This window comes from Lutra lutra, chromosome 16 (genome assembly GCF_902655055.1).
Source record: "Lutra lutra chromosome 16, mLutLut1.2, whole genome shotgun sequence".
Classification (NCBI taxonomy): Eukaryota; Metazoa; Chordata; class Mammalia; order Carnivora; family Mustelidae; genus Lutra; species Lutra lutra.
Window position 1 is genome coordinate 50664232 of NC_062293.1, and position 23830 is coordinate 50688061.

Here is a 23830-nt window from a genome sequence, read left to right on the forward strand (position 1 = left end):
ACTAATTCCTATTCTCCTGAAACTGTTCCAAAAAATAGAAATAGAAGGAAAACTTCCAAACTCATTTTATGAGGCCAGCATCACCTTGATCCCAAAACCAGACAAGGATCCCATCAAAAAAGAGAACTACAGACCCATATCCTTGATGAACACAGATGCAAAAATTCTCGCCAAAATACTAGCCAATAGGATTCAACAGTACATTAAAAGGATTATTCACCACGACCAAGTGGGATTTATTCCAGGGCTGCAAGGTTGGTTCAACATCCGCAAATCAATCAATGTGATACAACACATTAATAAAAGAAAGAACAAGAACCATATTATACTCTCCATAGATGCTGAAAAAGCGTTTGACAAAGTACAGCATCCCTTCCTGATCAAAACTCTTCAAAGTGTAGGGATAGAGGGCACATACCTCAATATTATCAAAGCCATCTATGAAAAACCCACTGCAAATATCATTCTCAATGGAGAAAAACTGAAAGCTTTTCCGCTAAGGTCAGGAACACGGCAGGGATGTCCGTTATCACCACTGCTATTCAACATAGTACTAGAATTCCTAGCCTCAGCAATCAGACAACAAAAGGAAATTAAAGGCATCCAAATTGGCAAAGAAGAAGTCAAACTATCACTCTTTGCAGATGATATGATACTATATGTGGAAAACCCAAAAGACTCCACTCCAAAACTGCTAGAACTTGTACAGGTTTGCCTCCCTCTATGTTTTTATTTCATTTTTCCTTCTCTTCCCCTATGACCCCCTATGATTTTGTGAGATACACATATTCTTGATTTGGCAATTTAATATTGTAAAGATCATTAACTGTTCCTGTATAGGTCTTATAAAATCAACCAAATACACATCAAAATCCCCAAATGTTTTTTTGTAGGATTTGTCAATCTGAAATTAGACTACATGGGGGTAAAAGTGGTCAAGAGTAGCCAGGGTGATTCCAAAGAATACTAAAATGCTCTCTACCATCACCCCTTCCCCCCCCCCACACACACACCACACACACACATACACAAACACACACACAAATTTAAAAATGATTATAATACAGACAAAAAGACCAACAGAATAGAACACCTTAAAACAAACCCAATTCTTTATATAAACCTAACAGGACAAATCTGGAATTGTCTATCAACAGAGAAAGGACAGAATATTCAATACTAAGATCCCTACCTTATTCCATCTACAAAAGTGAATTCCAGGTAAAGTTAAAGATGAAAAAAAAAAAATCTTTATAAGTCACCATTATTCCATTGGGGCAGCATGGCACAAACTACTGATTGCCTACAACTTGTCTGTACCAATATTTTATAGATCCGAAGTTGAAAATTTCTAGAGCATCCATGTGGAAGAAACTCTGATACAAGGACATCTGTTACAATATACTTTGAACAGTGAAAAGATAGATATTATCCAGGTCAACCTCAGCAAAAAATGGAAAAACATGTGGTTTAGTTGTATTACAAAATACAGTTATACTATAAATTTCAGATATTAAAATAAACTGCATATGTATCTAGATATGTACCTAGGTATGTAACAAAAACATGAATAAAAAACTAAGCTATAGGAACGTTCCTTATACCATTTACTTAAAACTGTAAAAACACAAGAACACGGTACGTCATTTATAGATATAGGATATGCAGAAGTATACAAAACAAAATCTACAGTAAGAATTAACCTCTGGCAAGAGTGGAACAAGGAAAAGGACTTTAGCTGTACCTATACAGCATTTTTTATCCTTAAGAAAAGACATCTAAAAAAACATGGCTAAACACTGACATAAATAAAATTAGAATGGGGTGGATTTGTGTATCTGCTGTATTATTTCCTGCTTGAAATACTGCATAATTTTTAAAGTCTTAATTCCTTTTTTAAAATAGAAGAAAACCACCGTATGTTGGATTTTTACAGGGAACTCCCAGCTATCGGAGCACCGATGGTGAACCGCCCCACCTTCTCCTGCAGCCTTGTCCCTGGCTCCCCCCTCCCCAGGGGATACATCCCCAAAGCTCATGCTCTGGGGATGACAGCCTTCACACCTGGCATGATGCCTAACAGTAGCAGCTGTGCCATCAGTATCTGACAAACAACTACACAGACCTCTGGACACGAACTTCTCCAACCTGCACATGATCAACTTGATACTATTCAATTATCGAAGGAACCCAATTTCTCGTTTTTCTGATCCCGTTCCTTTACCACCAAACCACAGTTCCTTCTTTCTTGATGGTTTTGTCAACTTCTTTTTTGTAGGTTTTCTGGTGCCCTTTACTGCTCCTCAGAGCCCTGACCGTATTTAGTCAACTTGGATTCTGCTTCCTTTATAAAAATTCTTCCCATATATTTGTGAAACTCATTCCTGACCTCATGCCAGTCTCTTCTGAAGGGCATCCAGACTGGTTTTAAATTCCCTTGACTCTTAAGGTGGTTTTTGCAACAGAGGTCTTCCTTTAATTCTGCTGACTTTTCTATTTCTTTCTGTGTGGATACAAACAGAATTTGAGATCATTTCCTGCAAACTTCTCATCTACCTTCAGAATCCAAATTTACTGCTTCATGGAAGATGACTGAGCAGATTTTAGAATGGTAGGTATATAGTTCTGGGAATTCACACAACTAAATAAAGTGCCCCTTTGAAAAGGTGCCCTGCACGAGAGAGCATGATATAAAGGTTAAAAGTAAATGCTAGTCTAGTAAATTAAGAAATATAATGTGTACAAGTAGAAAAGATTCTCACATGAGTGGTCTGACGAGATGTTGTGTGGAACCAAAACAAAGTCATCCGTGTCACAAGAAGAGTTCTTGCTACTAGTACTGGCAGAATCTTTGGACACTTGTAGATAGTTGGGAGGACCCAATGGTGGGGAGGATAAGTTTTCTTCCTGAATATGCTGCATATCTGGAAGGGACTAAAATTAACAACATAAAATTAAAACTGGCCTAGTAATAAAATGCACGTCAGAATAGCCATTAGACTAAGGAATACTGTCTTCATAAAAGTGGGCATAAAGTTAATTCCATCTTAAAATTTTGGAAAAAGAAATCTCTTTGGAAAATCTTTCCCTTAGAAAAGCACAGTTTAAAGTGTCTTCATATAAAGATTTCTAAAACGTTTTCCAAAACTGTTCCTAAAAAATATATCATACCACTTATCACGTACATGTCTCCCTCTCCTGACATTTCTGAGGTGTGTTCTCGTCATCTCAACATGCCCAGTTTTGGCTCTTGGCCTAGCAAAGCAGGTACTCAAGAACTATTCACTTGATGACTAAAACACTATGTCCAGGGACTTTCGACTAACAACATCCTGCACACATTTTAAAAAGTTTTAAACCTCCAGTGAAGAAAACATTATAAACAGGAAAGCAAGAGACCACGTTATGCAAAAAAAATAAATCGATAAGGATAACTACGTTCCAGCCTAGAGATTTATGTATGCTCACAGAAAACAAGATCTGGAAAACCTTACAGGCTGTGGGTACATTCCTTTTGTTCTTCTTTTGTTAGGGGGAGGAGTGGGTTTGCAGGAGAAGGACAGGAAGGAAAGGAAAGCATATAAAAGGTATATAAGCAAATACACAGATGTAAGCAGTTGTATATCCTGTGGCATTTGCCTAGTTCAAGGACTCAAGTGACACCTCTAATTAAATGTCTTGGTTACACAATGGTTTTCTGAAACAATGAACTTCCTAATTTATTGTGTTAAGTCCTCTATGACCTTGTTTAACCTTCGTTTCTATTTAAAAAAGGAAAAATACTACACAATGCCCTTTGATCTTAAACCCATGTCCTAAACACCCAATTCACTGCTAGGGCTCCTTCGAATGTCACTGTGCAATGAAATCTGTATCAGATCTCCTATCGTGTGTGTGTGTCTGTGTGTCTGTGTGTGTGCGACACACATGACATACAATCTCCTCATCACTTTTTTTTTTTAAAGATTTTATTTATTTATTTGACAGAGAGAAATCACAAGTAAGCAGAGAGGCAGGCAGAGAGAGAGGAGGACGCAGGCTCCCTGCTGAGCAGAAAGCCCGATGCAGGGCCTGAACCCAGGACCTGGGATCATGACCTGAGCCGAAGGCAGGGGCTTAACCCACTGACCAATTCAGGCGCCCCCCCTCATCACTTTTTAAAGAGACCGTATGTGTCTAGGTAATAAAGGGAAGGGACAATGGAAAGACTACCATGACCGATCATCTACCATGGACTAGACACCGCTGGGTGCTTTCCATGTCTTACCTAACCCCAGTCCTGTTCTGAAACCCACGTCATACATGGATACAAACAGCTCAGCTCAGAAATTTAGGAAATTTGCCTGAGATCACACAGCTAAAAAGCGCTCAAGCTGAGATGTGATTCTAAGCAACTACTCCACAATTCCTTTCCAGTCGTTTAGGCAGGCCCTTTCTCAAGCTCTTCCAAGCCTTCGTCAAACCGTCTGCAGCCACAGCATCTGAGTGGAAGGGATCTTCTCCTTGCTCATCTCTCCACCCCACGCTCTAAGTCCGGTGCCCCCCGCCACCTCCTCAGAGACCTGGACCAGCTCCCTCTGCCCTTGAGGGTCTCACCCTCTTCCCTCTCCTCTGGTTTTCTTCCCCTCTGTGCATAAACACATTCCATTTTCTCACACCTCAAATCCCTGCGGTCCTCTTAATTACCATCTTCTCTCACTTCTTTTTAACAATGTTTCTCGAAATTATCAGTCTTCACTGACTCGAGCTCCTCCCCTCCTATGTATCGCTCAACCCACCATAACCCGCTTTCTGCCTTCTCCTGTGCAGTCACACGGTCTTCACCAGGCTGGCCAGGCTCCCCCCGGCCACGTCGTGGTACCCGCGCTATGCTTCGCCCGCGCTGCAGACCACTCAACACTCTATCCCTTCGTTCAGTGAACTGGCTTCTCCTCCTGCTTCTTAGTCTGTTCTGTGGGTGCCTGCTTCTCTTTCGTCCCTTAAAGGAGAGAGATGGAGTATGGCGTTCCCCAAGGTGCCACTCTGGACCCTCTACGCCTCACATTTTTAAAAAATTCTGTTCAGTTAGCCGCTGCACCGTACGTAATTAGCGTCTGATGCGGTGTGCAGTGACTCACTGGTTACGTGGAACACCCAGTGCTCATCACGGCCCGCACTCCTCACAGTTTTAGACGCACCGCAGCGACCACTCTCACCCTCCAAGTACCCCCTCACTTCTGTGGCCTAGATCTCTCCAGTGAGCACTGGACTAACTCCCCACCTTTCTGCTCCAAAAGCGTTGCTCCCCGCACTCCCTGCCGGAGTGACTTCGCCATCATCCATCCATTTGGTCTCCTGTTCAAGCAGCTCCAAGCCTGGTGAACTCTACCTTTCTCTTACCTGGCCCCCACCTTCCCTGTAGCTCAGGCCCTCATTCTCAGAAAAAGAAAAAACAAACAAGAAAGGTGCAACAGTATGCGGGGTTCTCCGTGCTCTAATGGAGAGACCACTCTACTCTCTACTGCTCTCAAGCCCCGGCTTCCACCCTGCGGCGGCTCACAGCACACCTCCTCCTAAAAGCACTCGGAGGGCTCCCACAGCCGAATCCCGTCAGGAGACAGCAGCCCCCTGCCTCTCTAGCCGCACCTGCCCCTCCGCTGGTCACCAGTGCTCTGCGTCCCCCAGCCTGGACTGCTCCGAGGAGCCTTGTCCTCAGAACTTCCAGCAATGATGGAGACGGTCTACATCTGAGCGCCTGGTGTGCTGGCGACCTACTAGCCACAGACGGCTGAACACTTGAAATGTGGCTAGCCTGACTAAGGAACAAAATGTTAAATTTCACTTAATTGTAACAAATTTAAGTGGGCCCGGAGGGGCTCCAGGGTTCCTTCAGGGCATCATGCTTCCGGGACTCCATGAATGGGAATTCTTCTGCCTATAATACCATTCTTTTACTAATTCACCTTGCTAGGTCTTTCTTCAAAAGTCAGCTCAATGCCCTCCCCTGAGCAGCCTTCCCGAGTTCTTGGTCTGATTTCACGCTCCCCATTCATGTTCCCACAGGCAATAATGAGACACACACATAAGCTTCCAATAGTGGTTGCTTTATCTACCTCGTCCCCACACAACTAAATTAAAAGCTCCTTAATGTAAGGGACCTGGTCGTTTCATTCATTAGTATCAACCAGAACCTTACACAAGCTAGGTGTTTAATAAATGTTATGAAACCAAGAAACATGATCTAAACAGCATTTAACCTATAGCCACTATCATAACTAAAAGACTGATTTGGATTTTTTTTTTTCCTTTCAAGATTTCTCTGGAATCAAGTAGCAGCTGGGTATTTGTGTGAAAATGTAAAAAGAGAATGTTGTATGTGCATGCCTGTGAGTATCAACCCTCCACACGAGTCTACTCCAGCCGTAGGAAGGAAGGGGAGGCATACATAAAATCATCTTTTTTTTTGGCAGTTAACATTAAAAGCAAGGCCTATTAAACCATCCCCTTTCTCACTATCTGGAAATTATACAGAAACATTCTGGATTTCCTTTTACTCCTCAGCTTTCCTTTTTCTCTTTTTATTTTCATTTCAAGCTGCCCTTTTTTTTTTTTTTAAGTCAGCTCCATGCACAGTGTGGAGCCCCACATGGATCTTGAACTCACGACCCTGAGACCAAGCCCTGGGTTGAGATCAAGAGTTAGATGCTTTATGGACTGAGCCACCCAGGTGCCCAACCATTAGCTTTTAATAAAAGCCATCTAAAAATGGTTTTCCCACCAAAGTTTCTAGCATCTAAATATGCTTCCTCTCTCTCCCTGGCATGTCCTCACCTCTCTTAGCACTCCATCTCTTGGCCAGCAGCCTGAGCCAAGCTCCAAGCGCTCTCCCCTTCAATGCTGCCCCACCCAACAGAAAACCCCAACTGGCTCTCTCCAGTCAAAGCAATCTCCAATTCAATGAACCTCCTACCGGACCCCCTCTTTCTCATTCCTTGGTCATCCTACAAACAGGCTCCTCTCTTCTTGCTCTCTCCCACATCTTTCTCATAATTAGATTCTTCCCTGTGGTTCCTTTCTCAAGCATCAACTTCGCTTTTCACGTCTCACACCGCATCAAATATAGACTTCATAATAATAGCTACAATTTAACAAGCGCGCCCAAGGCTGCTGTTCAAGAAGCCTGCCTTACAGAGGAGGTGGCCCCGGCTCAGCGCTGGAGCTGCTCCAGGTGAAGCATGAGCCAGTGGCCTGGCCAGTGCTGAAGCCAGATGGGCCTGGCCCCAAATAAAGCCAACTGTCTTTCCATGCCAGTACACTTCCTCCGTGTTTCTCGCCAGTCACTCCAAATCCAGTGTTTTCTAATATTCCAGACTGAAGCAGGAAATCCACAACACTTTTTTTCCCCTCTTAGCTTTTTAAAAAAAATTTAGGGGAATATAATGTCTTATTAGCCCATCTTCTTTTTCTACTAGGTTTAAGTCTGGAGGGTTAGGCAAAAAGGGTTTTCTTGCCGGTTTTCAGACTCGTCTGTTTGCGATCGGCTGCTTCAGCATCTGCCTTAGCCAGAGGCTGTTAGGTTTTCCTTGAAAACAACAGTAACAGCAGTTGCCACTTACTGAGTATTGTGTACCAGACATTATAGTAAAGTGCTTTTGCTCATTTACGCTTAAAAGAACCTATGAAATAGGTCAATTACAGCTTTCCCTATGAGAAACAGGCTCAAAGAGATTACGTCATTTGTCCTGGTTAATGCCGCAAGTAAAGGGTGCAGAAGCTCCAAGTCCCATGTTCTTAAACCTCTGAGGTGAACCCACTAATTACACAAACACTTCCTCTTATGACTGCCTCACCCTCCACCGGCAGAATTCAAGAAATTCACATCTGCCAGGCTAATCTGGAAAACAGTCACCAGAGCTACACAAGAGCCCTTGGAACTTCAGCTGATGGGAAAGCCTCAAGGTCACAGCCCACAGCAAGGAGTGGGGGAGGAGTCGGAAGAGGGCAGAGTGAAACCCTGGCAGCACAGAGCAGAAACTCTCAGGATCTAGAAGCAGCACTTAGGCTGGAGGCAAGAGAGCCACAGAGAAAACGGCCTGGGAAGCCCAGAGGAGGGAGGCGGCTGGGGTGGAGCAAGTCCTGAAGGGCTGGGAACCGGCATTCAGGGAACTGAAGTGCAGGGAATGTGGCTCCAAGGTCACTCACCACCACTGGAAATTCTATGTGCAATAAATATCCAGACTGATGCGATGATAGTTGGAGAAAATGAAGTTACTACCTCCCTGCCTCTGATGGGTACTCTGCAGCTGTCATCCTTTCCAACCCACGGGGCATGAAAAGTCGCGAGTACTATACTCGCTGTTGAGAGGAAAATGGCCCAGGGGATGACATTTCTGGCTGAAGCTTACAGAGCTACAGAGGGCAGAGTGCAAATCTAGGTCCACTTGACTCAACAATAATGTTCTCTGCCCAAAGCCCAGCAGTAGCACTGGAATGGGCAAGTCAGAATGTAAGTTCTAGTAAACGCTGCATGTCAGAAGGGAATCCACAATGTATCCCAGGCTCCCTTAGGGACAGAGGCAATAGCCTCACTCTGAAATTATAGTTAATAAAACCAAAACTTACTGGTGGAGAGGCAAAGCGACAGGATGGAGAGCTGCCACAGGAGCTCCCAGAGATGGAGCCAGCATACACGGCACTGGAACTGGGCAGGCTGGGGGGAGAAACACAGGTGAGGAGAGATGTGCGCTGCAGAGACTTACACAGCTCGTCTAAGAGAAAACCTGTCGAAACGACGACATCGCTGTGCTGGCCAGATTCATTTACCTACTTATTACAGTCCTTGTGGGTAAAACTAAACCTGCAGCAATTACTACAACTATTTCAACTGGGACTTGGGGGAAAAAATGACTGGAATTCAATAAATAAAGCTCAATGAAATCTTGAGTAGCACAATCAAAAATTAATTTGTGACACAAAATACTAATTTTTCCTTAAGTCTGCCTTCACTCTTCAAGTAAAAATGCAAAAAAAAAAGGGTACTCACATTTTTTCACTGGAACTTGTTCAAGAAAAGGATGGCTAAAAAATGCTTCTGTAATGAAAAAGGAGAATGCAACCCTTAAGCTCAGGTTGAGTAGCAGACGGGTTAATCTTGTTGATTTTTTAACAGTGCCGAGATCATAAATAATTATTATTAACTTCTTTATGTAGCCTCCATCTCCTTCCACTGTAGAAGCCTACGATTTTTATAAATCGTCTATAAAAATTATCAGATTATAAATAAATCTTAATCCACGAAAAATTTAAAGTAATAATTGTGAGTTTTGCAAACACGCGTTACCAACGCGGCAGGCTCCACGCAAGCAAGCATGTTCAGGGACCTGTGCTGTCCTCCTGCGAGGGGGCAGGGGGCTGTGAGCAGGCTCCCTGAAGTGTATACGGAAGCATGGCTGGGGTTAACTGTCCTAGAGGCAATCCAGGCAGCTGATTTATATAATAAATCCCATCCTTCTATCCCAGAAGAGATATTCCTACAGCTCGTTTCACGTTTTGTTTTGTTTTTTTTTTTTTAATCTGTAAGTCTGATTTAATTTCTTTGGCTGTCTACCAAGGATAAAACCTACATGATAAGCCTGCTAATTAAAGGTAAATAAGTCAGTGAGGTCATGGCCGTTCATTATTTTACTTTAGCTTCCTGTGTGTTTAAAGTATTTCATTAATTCTTTAAAAACCCATAAAGCGAATCTCCTGTCCCAGACCTGTATGCTAGTAAATCTCACAGAGCAGGCAAGGAGGGCGGTGTGACACCAGCATGGGGTTTAAATGAGGAGGTACGAGATCAGGAAAAGCTTAACTCAGGGTCAGTCTAGCATATCTTCTACTCTGAAGGGCCCTGGGGGTCTTACTGAAATAAATCGCCAAAAGCCACTCAGTGTAAATATCAGTTACAAGACTTGCTAAGGAATAGACATGTGGAGGGTTTTGAAGAAAAATATATTTTCTACCAGAGATCATTTTTGGAACAAAAATTACTATACATATACATACATTCTAGTTTGACCTATAAGATTTTTAATGCTAATTTTTTAAAAGATTTTTATTTATTTATTTATTTATTTGACAGAGACCACAAGTAGGCAGAGAGGCAGGCAGAGACAGAGGAGGAAGCAGGCTTCCTGCTGAGCAGAGAGCCCAACGTGGGACTCGATCCCAGGGCCCTGAGATCATGACCTGAGCTGAAGGCAGAGGCTTTAACCCACTGAGCCACTCAGGCGCCCCTTTAATGATAATTTTTACACTGAATATCATAGGGATAAAACAGAATGCATTGAATGTATTGAATACATTGAATGCAAATGCTCTGAAACCACATCCCAAATCGATTGCTACAGCAGGGAAAATATACAAATACTTAATATATAATCTAGTATTTTAAAACTATTATTGATGAGTATATTGTTTCAGTATTGACCCCTATTTCTCATGCTTACAGAGCAACTCTCAATTTAATTTCTCCCCCTGAGAGATAAAAATATTTACCAAGTCCATGTGCAGAAATTTAGTTCCAACTTTACAAAACTTTAAGGAAATACATGTTCAGACTATTTCACCTTGTCCCCTATATGGGAACTTTCAGAGCTATTGTCTACTGAGGACATTTGCTAAGACAACAAACTGAGTGATTCATATACCAGTTTATTTAATCCTCACAAACTTAACTCACAGGATTATCTTCCTTTTATGGACAAGGATAAAGTGCATAAAGGCCATGTATCTTCTCCAACGTCAAAGCTAGCAAGCTGAGGGACTAGAATTCAAACCCTGGTCTGTCTTATCCAGGAACCTATATGGACTTCCATAACACACATGAACAGACCAAAACTCTGGACTAAGGTTTTGCAAATCTCTACTGATATTACAACTAATTACTACAGGAAAAATCAAACACTTTTTTTTTCTTTCTAAAAATGTCAAGATCAAGGTTAATTTAAAAAGCATTTTCACTGAACATGTCTTATGGCTTTTCTGGTCTGACATTTAAGTTGTGTTGTTTTTACATATGACTGCTAAGAGTAACATCGAAGAACAATCTTTTACATGAGATTGATAAAAACAAGTTAACAAACTGCCCCCAAAGAGGAGCTGAGACCCAGATAATTTCAGGGGAAAATGTTCTTTCAAAGCCTTCCGAGACTGGACAATCCCTATAGTATTAAGCATTCCTAGACCATGTAAAGTTAAAATACTCAGAAATTTTTAGCTTTAGGGGCACCTGGGTGGCTCAGTGGATTAAAGCCTCTTCCTTCGGCTCAGGTCATGATCCCAGGGTCCTGGGATTGAGCCCCACTTCGGGCTCTCTGCTCAGCAGTGAGCCTGCTTCCCCCCTCTCTCTCTGCCTGCCTCTCTGCCTACTTGTGATCTCTCTCTGTCAAATAAATAAATAGAATCTTAAAAAAAAAAAAAAGAAATTTTTAGCTTTAAATGATTGTATTATAAAAAGAAGAAAGGCTCAAGATCAGTGATACGGCTTTCACCTTCAGAATGTAAAAATCTGAACTCACAGCCTTGCAGAGCACCCAGAGCCCGTTCTCCCAGAGCCCTCACACCACCGTGAAAACCAAACTGCCACGGAGCGGCCCCTGCCTGTCTCCTGAAACCCCATCTTCGAGGCCAGGGACTTTCCACCAGGATTCTGGAGTGTTTCTCCTCCTTTGCCTCCTCCCAGATCTCCAAAATACATCCCCAGCCTAGACCTCTCCTCTGGACTCCAAGTGCCCTTTGGGCATCTGCACCCCTCCGTTAAATGTGTGTCTTCAGTTTAACAGATCCAAGCTGAACCCCTGCTTTGCCCCAGAGCCTGCTCTGGCCACAGAGCCTCAAGCATGCCTGTAACAAGCAACTCGATTACTTCACGCACCCAGGCCAGACACCCTGGAGGCATCTTTGAGTCTTCTCTCTCTCACACCCCACATCCAATTCATCTGTAAATACTACGGTCTCTACCTCCAAAATGATGCAGAATTCAAGGGACTCCCCACCACTTCCATGGCTGTTATTCCAGCCTAAGTCCCTTCATCTCTCACTGGGGTAACTGCTGTAGTCCCTAGATTGGTCCCCGGGCTCCTGTCCACACCGCCCCGCTCCACAGTCTGTTGGCAATAAGCAACCAGAATGATCCTTTCTAAAACATCGGTCAGATCCTATACTCCTGAGCTCACACTCTCCCCATCACACTTTGAGCAAAAGCCCACGTCTTTAACTGGTCTTCTAACTGTTCCTCCAGCTGACATGGCACTCCCAGCCCTGGGCGTTTGTACTGGCTGTTCATTCCGCCTGGCAAGCTCTTCCCACAGACGTGCACACCGCCCACTGTCTCACTATCCCACTGTCCATCAATCAAGTCTTTATTCAAAGGCCACTTCCTCAGAAGGGGCTTCATGGAATTTAAACTTTCAATCCCTCCCCCATGGGCATTTCCCTTCCCTCTTCTTTCCCAGAGCACTTATCACCTTCTTTATGGTGCGCTGATTAAACTTTACCCCTTGTTTGCCTCTCCTGCATGAGAATATGTGCTATGTGATGACAGGGATTTTCTTTATTATTTATTACTCTATCCCCTGTATCTAGAACATAGCGAGCACTCAATAAATATTGACAAAATAAGGGAAGAAAAAAGATGAAGAGAAAGAAAGAAACTGACTTGAATTTTCTCCTGAAAACTCTGTAGTATCTTTTTAAAAACAACTTTTGGGGGGATACACAAAAATCAAATTAGAAAGCACACAGAATTTGAAAATATTACTTACCAAAGTCCATTCTATCTTTCTGGTTTCTCTGAAGCAAACCCAAGAGGAGATTAGCCAAGTAAGGTGATGTTTCTCTGGGAATACTGGGGGAAAGGAAGAAAAAGACTCTTAAGTGGTGAGTTTATACAGATTAAACACATGACTTTCGCCTTCACGATGGTACGTGAAAATGTATATGTAGATTCACAAACACATCTTAAACCAAGAAGATCATGGTAAAGCTTCATTCCTTACAGAAGAAAAAGAAAACAAAAAACAAAACACTAAGCCACTGCCTTTGAGAACGGGCATCCATTCGGGAGTTTCCTGCATTGTGTTTATTGATATTATCTGAGTATGTGCAGGCATAAAGCACTTCAGAAGCACAATCAGCCTGGCACTCATATTTGCCAGAACTCTCTATTAGAAAAAGAGCCACCTCCTGTTGTCTGGTAAAGGGCACAGCTCCAATTCGAGTGAGCAATAATACAGCTTCCTAAAATCCACTAAGAAAAAGACAAACCAGTAGAAAAATGAGTAATAGGACCGTGCAATTCACAGAATAAAAACTACAAAAGGACATGAGACAAATGAAAGAGCACCAACTTTATTAGTAAAGAGAATAATGCAAATTAAAGAGCCAATTGGTCCCCTTCTGTTTGTGAGGCACCTGCTGTGATAACATCCCATGTTGGTGAAACTTCGGGAAACAAGCACTCTGTCGTGGTGCTGCATTAGCTAATTGGGAGAGCGTCCCTTGTGGTCTCCTAATTCCATGTCCAGGAGTCTATCCTAAAGAAATACACAGGAGTGTACACCAACACACACACACTTCACTAAACACTGTTTGGAGTAATCAAAAAATGAAAACAAGGATCTGATTAAACAAAATATGACAAATTTAGCCATGGAACTCTATGAACCATTTAAAAGAATGAAGTTGACGCTAACTGGTGTCTATGATACACTGTACAGTAAAAAAAAGTTGCAGAACAATTTGCCAAGTATGATGTAATTTGTACGAAACATGTACGTGTACATATCTACAGGAGGTACAGAGCCAGCTCATGTCATCCTGGAGAGCAGGGAAGACCGAGGGAGGTACTGACCGTCTAGTTCACGCACATCTATTCTGTTTGTGTCTCCCTTCCCCCCAAGAACATGTAAAACTTCTGTAGTTTCTTTTTTCCCTTTTAAATATACTTTACATTTTAAAAAAGAAAAAAAAAAATGGTACAGCACTATCCAGGCACCTATGATGCACCAGTAATTTTCGGATTTCTGGTTAAAATGAATGTTCTCCCATTACTGTCAACTGAAGAAAGATTCAAGACTGGATACCGGTAACACGAGTTCAAATAATGCTGCATTCACAGACAGTAAAACCCAGCGTAACCAAACACGTACCTAGGCATTAAGCTCCTGTTTTTTTCATAAAACATCCTGAAGTCTTGAGGACTATTGGCCTGTTTAAAAACAACAACAACAACAACAACAAGGTTTTATTCCCTAGACAATGGGGGCAGAAAGTTCAAATCACGTGATCCACACTCAAATGCTTGCTCTAAAGCACATATTCTGAACCTGAAAGTCCTGGGTTGCAGAAGGGGCCACATATGGGCACCAGGAACTTAAAAACCTCTGGAACTTTGTGCGAATTCTGCCTATCTGGACTTAGGATATCTTTGCCGAGGTCAGCCTCCCAGAGGAGCCGAAACTTAGGAAGAGTTCAGAACCACTACTCTGGCGGTCACGCAGCCGGCCCAACACCTACATTTTTATTGTGTAAAGTCAGGGTATGTTTTCTCTTAGGGCTGCCAAGGGCACAAGGAAGGGAAAGAAACAAACAGCTGCTTCTCAGTCCCTCCTGGACAGCAGATGCCGCCCTCCCACACAGTAAGAGCTGCAGGATTAGTGGCGCCCCCCCCCCATCCGCCCCTCCCGCTGCCCCTCTGTACCCAACGGGGCTGAGAGGGTAAGTGTCTAAACCAGGCGGGACACTGATTTTACATCCTTTTTTACTGTACTGTTTACTCTGTTCCAGTTTTCAAGTTCAGAAAAACCTCTCTGTAACCGGGCAGTATGAACTCATGGCGATTAGTTCTAGAGGGCCTCTTTCTGACAGGATGTGAGGGGAGTGGAGAAGAGGGAAGAATAACCCCAAATCATGTCCACCAAAACTAAACCATCAGCCTTCTCTCACCGAGCAGTGCCAGGACCAGGAAGCTGGAGGCGGTTTCCGCTCATCTTCCGAGTCCAGGCCTAGCCCTCATGTGGAGTGCAGGGCCTCCCACACCCAGCTAAGCAGGAAGCACGGAACATCCCTGTTCACACCACTTCCCACCAGGGTGTCAGTCCTGTCCCTGGCTAGTTGTCACCAGCCTGGGAAACATAAAGCGAGCTTTATGCCCAGGCCAACGACAAAGGGAGGGCAGATAAAAAAAGGAAAAGCCAAAGATGTTCTGGCTCACTATAGCAGTTTCTGCCTGTAACAAAATCAAAACAAGTCACAAGGGAACCAAAAACACCGTTTTCAAAGAAAGTATTCCCTGTTTTCTAAGTCAAAGGCAACTGCGAAATGAGAAGATCCCAAAACTGAGCACAGAAATAAAAAGTCCGGCTACCTGAAAAGGTGGTTTTCCAACTAGGCATTGATATATCACCGTTCCTATGCTCCACAGGTCTGCCTTAGCATCATAATGTTGAGACATAATAACTTCAGGAGCCTGGGGATAAAAACATACCAGACACATGCATGATGTTATTTATCTTACTAATATTGATAAATTAACTGGTAAAGTTCACACTCCCAACAAATACTAAAATGAGATCACACTACGACACTTGCCTAATCAGGTGATCCTGCTGTGAGCTTAAACCACATTCGTACACTGGGATTTACTAGGAAATCTCAAAAACAACATTGCATGAAAAGAAGCAATTTATAGAAACAAACATTTCTATGTATTACTATGGGACAGCAATGCAGTAAGAGTATTAAGGTTATAACTAAAATACACACCAGCTACAACACAGAGGTGACTTCTGGAGTAGAAGTGTGGGATATGGGAAGAGGGAAAGATTTAAAGGACTTGGGCTGTTGCTGAAATATTTTACTTCTTTCTTAGGGGGAAAAAAAAAGATCAAGGCACATATGGCAAAATGTTACCTTTGTTAAAAATGGACAATAAGTACACAAGTGTTTGCTGTATTACTCCCTGTTTTTCTGCTCATTTGAAAGCTTTTAAAATAATACACAAACTATGATGAAAATACAGTAAGGACTGTCTTAAAAGCAAAGCCATTTGTCTTCTCTGCTGCTTTGTTACAGCTCTCTTCCCACCTCTTACTGGATGCTGCTTCTTAAAAATGCCAGTAATCTGGATAAACATTAAACAGAAATGTCAAACACGCTCAAAGCCAGAGAAACTTTATTTTCCAGGAGTACGATTTTTAGCTGTCATCCCTGGTAAGCTTCACACTGACTTAGATCAGAGGAAATCCTTACTGAACGCAAGCCCATTTTACATTTAGAACTGAGACAGGTACATGCATTTACTTGGCAGAATTCTGAAACTCCAGAATTAAGCTACTTCCAGGCCTGATGCTTCCCACTGGTCCGGAATTTTCATAGCCTTCCCTTTTCAGACATGACAACATCCGTACGGAAGGATGAAGACGGAACTACAATTTTTCAGCTTTACCTCTAACACTAACTGAAAAATCTTCTATGACCCAGGGATCTTGTCAAGAGAAACAACATGAAAAGATGAGCATGTCCACCCTAAAGATGAAGAAATGCCCAAGAGGGTTTTGTTGTTGTTGTTGTTGTTTTCCCTAATATCACACTCCAAGTACAGCATGACCACGCTTCATCAATCTGTATTTTCAATTTACTCTAACAAGGAATTTTTTTTTACCCCCAATAACTAATTTTTAAAAAAACTTAAAGCTAAAAAGCTTTAGCCAAAAACTCAAGCTAAAAGAACTCCATGCTGGGTGTGGGGCCTACTTAAAAAAAAAAAAAAAATCAGCTAATGGGTAAAAGTGACCTTTATAGTCCACTATTTTAAAGCAAAAGATGACTTAAAGCATTATCAGTAATACAATCACTGTTAGTAATACAGCAGTTTAGGCTACACATAAAATCACACCTGAACTAGAAACCAGCATCATACTTAAAATCCCAGTGCTAATGGCACCATACACAGGCAAGGACAAAAAAACTCACTCACCATGTACATTGGGGACCCACACAGTGTTGCAGCCATCATGTTACTCTGCAGGTAACGGGCAAACCCAAAATCCGCTAGTCCACAAAATAAAAGGGAGAAAAACAAAACATACCTTTACTCACACTTCACTTAGATCACACCTTCAAGACACAAGAGGGCACAAAGGAACTGTGAGAAATTTGCAGCTTATTGGGTAAGCCTGCCTGCCAAGGAAGAAAATTTCTACCTCAGTTTCAACACGCTAAGAACGGTTAGTGATCACCAACTGTACAAGTCCCTACTCTGCCAGTTTCGTACTCAGGGAGCGAGCACCAAGCTTTGTGAGAGAAAACGCTAATTGCTGTAAACGACTCATTAATACTGTTCTAAGTATCAGTGCCAGGTGGAGAATTAGTACTTCTTCTTTTCCCTTCTCCAGATCCAGATGTAAAATACATAAAATCAGAAACTTCCTAATTTTTTAAAGATTTTATTTATTTATTTGAGAGAGAGAGAGAGAATGAGCTGGGAGAGGGGCAGAGGGAGAGGGAGAAGCAGACTCCCGGCTGAGCAGGAAGCCCAGCGCAGGGGTTCCCTCCTTGGACCCCAGGATCATGACCCGAGCCAAAGGCAGACGCCCAACCAACTGAGCCACCCAGGTACCTCCGGAAATTTCTTTCCATACTGGTTAAAAAAAAAATTCTAACCACACAAAGAAAAGCTTAAAAAAATACCTAGGATTACAAACTGCTTCAAATAATTGTTAAAAAAAAAAAAGAAAGAAAGAAAGAAAGAAAGAAAGAAAGAAAGAAAGAAAGAAAGGTTGATCTAAATGGTGTCTTAGATCCCTTGTGTTACAATTCCATGAGCTGTGAAGGGCCCAGGTTCTTCAACTGCATCTACGACGACCATACATCAGCTTCCCGCTGATGAGAAGCAGAACAGCGTTTGGTGCTGGGAGCTGTGTTTGGAGTTCCTAACATGGGCCCCTCGGTTCTGAGACTAGGGGTAGGCTGCCAGTAATGTACAGGGTTCCCATATCCAAATGCACCTTGCTGAACTCAATAAAAATTTCAAAACTGCATCAACAAAACCCATCATTCCAACAAAGTTGAGTTAAAATTTTCTAAAACTACAGAGTCTCAAGGCTGTCCTTTGCATCAAACACTACATAGCTGTTTACCTATTTTGATGAATACTACTGATGGTGGATTTTCTGCGATTCGCATATGACAGCAAGATGTTCTGGGGTTTGAGATCCCTGTGGATTATTCCTTTGCTGTGCAGAATCCGCATGGCAGCTGCGATCTGATGCAGAAACACCCTAATAGTATCTTCACTGAGAGTTCCTTTAGCTGGTAGAAAAGGAATCGCGTAAATATTTAAGCACACAAAATCAAATACCATCTGCATCTCCCATCAACAGAATCAAGTTAATAACAGAGAGGGAATGAGGAACCGGGAGTCACATTTTTTTTCTGTTTTACTCTAATAATTTAAGTCTATGAAAAGATAGCAGACACCTTGAACGTTTCACTCGATCTGTTGTAAAGAGAACTGATTTAATTTGCATCTCTTGTTTTCGCTGGTGTTTTTCTTTCCCCCGGTTTTTACTGGTGAAGGTGCCCACGAGACTCTAAGCACAACAGGTACCCTGCAAACGGGAGGCGCCTCGGCAAACTAAAATAGAAGTGCCCCCTTGTTATCAGCCAACAGTCTGGGAGAAACGTCCAGATTTCATTCCGGGCATTATGTGAGCACAAATTAAAAGCAGGTGGGGTCAATGAATGGAGACTGGGACCTTTTACCACCACTTGTAGCTGTGAGGGGTCTGCGCTCCCACAGGGCTCTCCCTCCTCTTCCCTGCTACAACACTCCTGTCCCACCACACTGTCTCTCATCACTAGGCACCTTTAAGAAGGAACGCTTCTACTTGTTTTCAGTACTATAGAGAGATGGTATGGACGTTACTGGAAGGTAGTCATAAGACAGTGGCCACTCCAGTGTGTCTGTGTGTATGCTGGGGCATACGGAATGTTAACAGCTTGATCGGGAGTCAGGCTGCCTCTCTCCAAATCCCAGCTCCTCCACCTCCTCACTGCATGACCCTGGATGATGAACCCTCTGGGCCTACTTCCTCATCTAGAAAAGCTGGAAACAGATTAACCACATGGGGTTGTTGTGACAGTCAAACAAGATAGCACCTTTAGCAATGAAGACTTTAGAAAAAGCCTGGCACAGAGTAACTATTCATATATAGTCAATACACAAAGATAAACTTTTTATTACAATGGATCTAAAAGTCACAAGTGTGATTCCTTGAATCCACATTAGGGATTTAATATCCATGACCCTCCCTACTAAATCCTTTGTGAACATACGTCTGTATGTGAGCATACAACTCTAGAATATGCTCTACATAAACTTTCCATATGCAATTAAGAAGATAAAAACAACGTTATACTTGAAACAAATGAAATGTTAGTTTTAAGATCATTTAAGACATATTATAATGACATTTTATGTCTTTAACATCTTCAAATAAGGTAAGTCCCCATGGTTTATAAATAGTTTCTTCTGTTTTACTTTTTTTTTTTTTAATCCTTTGGGGCTCTTTTCTTGATGTTTACTGAAAACAAAAAGGAATATAAATACACTAAAACCTATAAAAAGTGGTATCTTCCATATGCCATCCCTTGGGATTAAGCACTGCTAAAAATATGGAGTGTATTCTTCCAGATCTTAGTGGGTGGGTCAAACCAATGATTAGATCTTTATTTTTGTAATGTTTTACTTAAGTTACTTTGCAAAAATTAGAATGAACAGTTTTCATTCATTTACATTTTCGCTCTAGGGCTACTTTAAATGACTGCAGCTGCTCAGAACTTGAATTTTTGCCTCATTACATACAATTGAGTATACTTAAAATTTATTTTAAGTATAAAATTTGGACTTCAGAGTCCAAATTCTAGCACTGTTCTTGGGGGAGGGGGATGAGTGATCTAGTTTAAGCTGTTTTTGAACACAAACTATAGTAAATATTCACATAGTTCTATGAACATGGAATGCATACTTCTCAACACAACCCCATAAACTCAATTTCTCATGTTAAAAACTTAGTATTTTAAAGGCACGGCCAACATCAAAATTGTTCCAAATAAATGAATTCTTGAGCAAGTTAGCCCAGAGGGAGGATACTCAGCACAGCTGCCACACTCAATGAATCCTGCCAGAATGCACGGTGGAGTACACCTTGCTAATTAATTTAAAATGCTTTTAACTTACAATCCATAGAATTTGCTTTCTGTCCTTTGAAAATGTGAATGGCATTTTACTTATCAAAGCAAATAAAGGACTAAATGATCACGTTGTGTTAGAACAGCATTAGATCGTCCAGACCAGTGCTCTCCAACAGAAATACATGACCCACATATGTAACTGTAAATTTTCTAGTAACCACACTTTAAAAACTAAAAAGAAACAGGTTTAATTAACATATATTTAATCTAATAGATCCAAAACAATTTCACTTGTAATCAACATAAAATCCTTAGTGACATATCACTGTTTCTTGGAGGTAAGGCTCTGGTTCTCTCTCTCGTTGTGCAGGCTCAGGATTGAGAAGGCATCCTTCTCCGTTGAGCGACGTGTGCAGGGATGGTGTTGGCATCCCACACTGACTTCTCTCTCACAGGGAGGCAGAGGGACTTTACCTCAAGTGTTCACACACACTCAGAGTTAGCAGACCGCTTCCCCACGGAGGGCGCCAGGCGCTGAGCCGGCAGAGGCCGGCCCCTCAACCCGGGCGCTCAGCCCTCAGGAAGGGGGCCGCTTCGTCTCTCATCCATGCTCTCTCTTCTCAGATGCTCTTTGGGGGAGGACGCTTTTCCTGGAGATGACGGTTGCTCTGAATTCAGGGCCCCGCTGGCTCCTTCAGCTTCCAAGCCGGCTGAGGACGCCAGGACATTCAACAAGGTAGGCAAGAAACCTATTCAAAGGGGCGCCTGGGTGGCTCAGCGGGTTAAGCCTCCTGCCTTTGGCTCAGGTCATGATCCCAGGGTCCTGGGACCCAGCCCTGCATCTGGCTCTTTGCTTAGCAGGGAGCCTCTTTTCCCCTCTTTCTCTGCCTGCCTCTCTGCCTTCTTCTCATCTCTGTCTGTCAAAGGAAGAAATAAAATCTTTAAAAAAGAAAAACAACAACAACCCTAAATATTCTTGTTGTTCATTAGTACCCCATGTGTCTCCCTTTTATTTTTACTGATTTAATTTAAAGAATTGGTTGATTGATTGACTGATGTGACAGAAAGAGAGAGACGGTGAGAGAGGGAGCAGAAGCAGGGGAAGCAGGAGAGGGAGAAGCAGGTTTCCTGATGAGCAGGGAGCCCCAGGCAGGGCTTGATCCCAAGACCCTGGCATCAGGACCCCAGCAGAAAGCAGATGCTTTACAGTGAAGCCACCCAGGTGCCCCACTCCATTCCCTATTGAATAAGTTTGATGAAGCAACACTTTTTTGGGTCTGCCTTCTGTGTGTTAACACTAACACATTGTGTTTTCCTTTGCTCTTTTGTGATCACTGAGGATGTTAGGAATCTTTTCATGTGTTTATTGGCTGATGTTTTTCTCCTTGGGATATTTCTGTTCAAGTATTTTGATTGTTTTTAAGTTACCTACCTTTCTTTATTGATTCCTAGTTATCCTATCTAGATTTGTATACAGTTCCTTAGTTGGTATATCGATAGAGCTTTTCATAGTTTTAATCTTGTCATTTGGTGGGCAAGATTCTTTTTCTAACCTTTCAATCAGTGGAGTACAACTTCCCAACCTTTCTTATGCTTCATGGTTTTGGTGTCCTGTTCCACTGATCTCTGCCACCTAAAAATGTTTTTATCCTAAAATAAAATGTTTTATCCTAAAAATGTTTTCCTATTGTATCTTCCAGAAAACTTCTGATGTCCTCTTTCATATTTAGACTACATCAGTGTGGAATCGAGTTTTAGGCTCTTATGTTCCATGTGGATATTCACGTCGTTTAGCACTGCTTTGCCAAAGTCTGCCCTTTTTTGTTTGTCTGTTTTCTCTGGTCATTTCAATAATCTTTTTGTAATAAATCCAATCCCATCGGATTCTCCTCTCACTCTCTTTCTCCCTCACTCTTGCTCTCGCTTCATTCTTCAGATTTGCTGGGGAATGACTAGTCCTTTTCATTTCCATGGAAATAGGAGAATTGGCTTATCCACGTACACAGGCACTTGCTAGATAGGAAACTGGGATTGCATTGAATCTCTCCATCAAGCTGGGGTCAATTGAAACTTTACAATACCGATCATCCAATCTATGAACCTGTTCTATTAACCTAGGTAACATATTAACATACTGGACATCCCATTTATTTAGATCATAAATTCCCCTTAGTAATCTTTGATGGTTTTCTGGGTGGAGACTTGCTGGGTAGAGACTGTATAAAGTCTTTGGATAGATGAAGTCCTTGTTTTGGTGCTCTCATCAATAGGATTTTCAACCTTTGTTCGTATTTCACAGAATTCCAATGAATTTTTCTTAATTTTTAACTTATATCTGATGACCTTGATTAATTCACTTCCTGATTCTCATACTTTGTACATTCTCTTAGAATATCTTTCTATACAAATTTCACTCATTTTATCCAGTTCTTATACCTTTAATGTTTCCTCCATAATTTATTATACTGGCTATGATGTCCCCTTCTAGGTTTGTAGATTAGTTGTTCAATTTTAGGTATTCAATAGTACAAAATTTTTTCTCTGCCTTGGTGAGCTTATTACGTATCTCCTAGAAGCAGCACATCATTATGTGTGTATTGATGCAATCTAACACATTTAATCTTTTCATTAGAGCATAGAACCCATTGACATTTCATGAAATGACTGAGCCCCTAAATTTTTGTCCATTGCCTTGCAATTTGTTTGCTTCATCACTTCTTATATCCCTTTTTAAAAATACATTTTTTTCCTTTATGTCTTTTAAATGCTGATAAATGCTGTCAGCCTCCAAATCTCTGGTCACTTAAAGTACATACAAAATGAGAAAAAGTAATGTAGACTTACAAAGAAGAACCATTTAGCGTTTATAGATCCTTCTTTTAAAACACTAGAGAATTTACTTTCCCCAAAAGAAACAAATTCAGAAGGAAAGAGTAGGATGAAAGTCACCTTCGTCAGCCCATAAACAGATACTCAATACCAAAAAATACTGTAAACTCCAAAAAGATGCGAACTGTTTTTAAAAGAGATGGCAGACGACTTTAGGTAACAATAACTTTCATGGAGATTGAGGAGGTAGAGGTGGTCGAATTGTTCAGTAGGCACCAAAAGCATGCGAATAACCTTGTACTGAAAGGAAGGAAGACTGAGATTCTTAACAAAAATGTTGTATTAGCAAAAAAAAAAATAAAAATAATAATAAAAAATTAAAAATAAATAAAAAATAGAATATATATATATACATATATATATGTGTGTGTGTGTGTGTGTGTGTGTGTGTGTGTGTGTGTGTATGCATATAACCTACCCCAGTCCTTAACCCAGCACCTGGGAGCATGACCTTATTTGTAAATAGGGTCCCTAGAGATGTAACTAGCTAGGATAAGGTCATATTTGAGTAGGGTGGGCCCCTAATTCAGTAGGACTTGTGTCCTTCTAAGAAGGGAAACTTGGGATACACAGATATGCACTGAGGGAGAAGGCCATGTGAAGAAGTCCAAAGCCAGGGCAATCCTTCAAGCTGGGAGAGGGGCCTGGAACAGATCCTTCCTTAATACCTACAAAAGGAGCATGACCTACCAACATTGTAGCCTCTAGAACTGTGAGACTGTCC

The 23830-nt window shown here is 41.8% G+C and overlaps 1 protein-coding gene across 1 annotated transcript in view; it reads right to left on the reverse strand.

Moving 5' to 3' along the window:
- Positions 1-18406, reverse strand: part of LOC125087326 (serine/threonine-protein kinase ULK2-like) — a 55174-nt gene extending 36768 nt beyond the window's left edge. Inside the window, 11 exon segments of the mRNA XM_047707527.1 lie at positions 1979-2009; positions 2063-2076; positions 2763-2934; positions 8602-8669; positions 8672-8689; positions 9023-9070; positions 12786-12868; positions 14172-14230; positions 15389-15490; positions 17000-17078; positions 18165-18406. Coding sequence (XP_047563483.1) covers positions 1979-2009; positions 2063-2076; positions 2763-2934; positions 8602-8669; positions 8672-8689; positions 9023-9070; positions 12786-12868; positions 14172-14230; positions 15389-15490; positions 17000-17078; positions 18165-18391 — 901 coding nt within the window. The 5' untranslated portion in view covers positions 18392-18406.
- Between the last annotated feature and the right edge of the window lie 5424 nt (positions 18407-23830).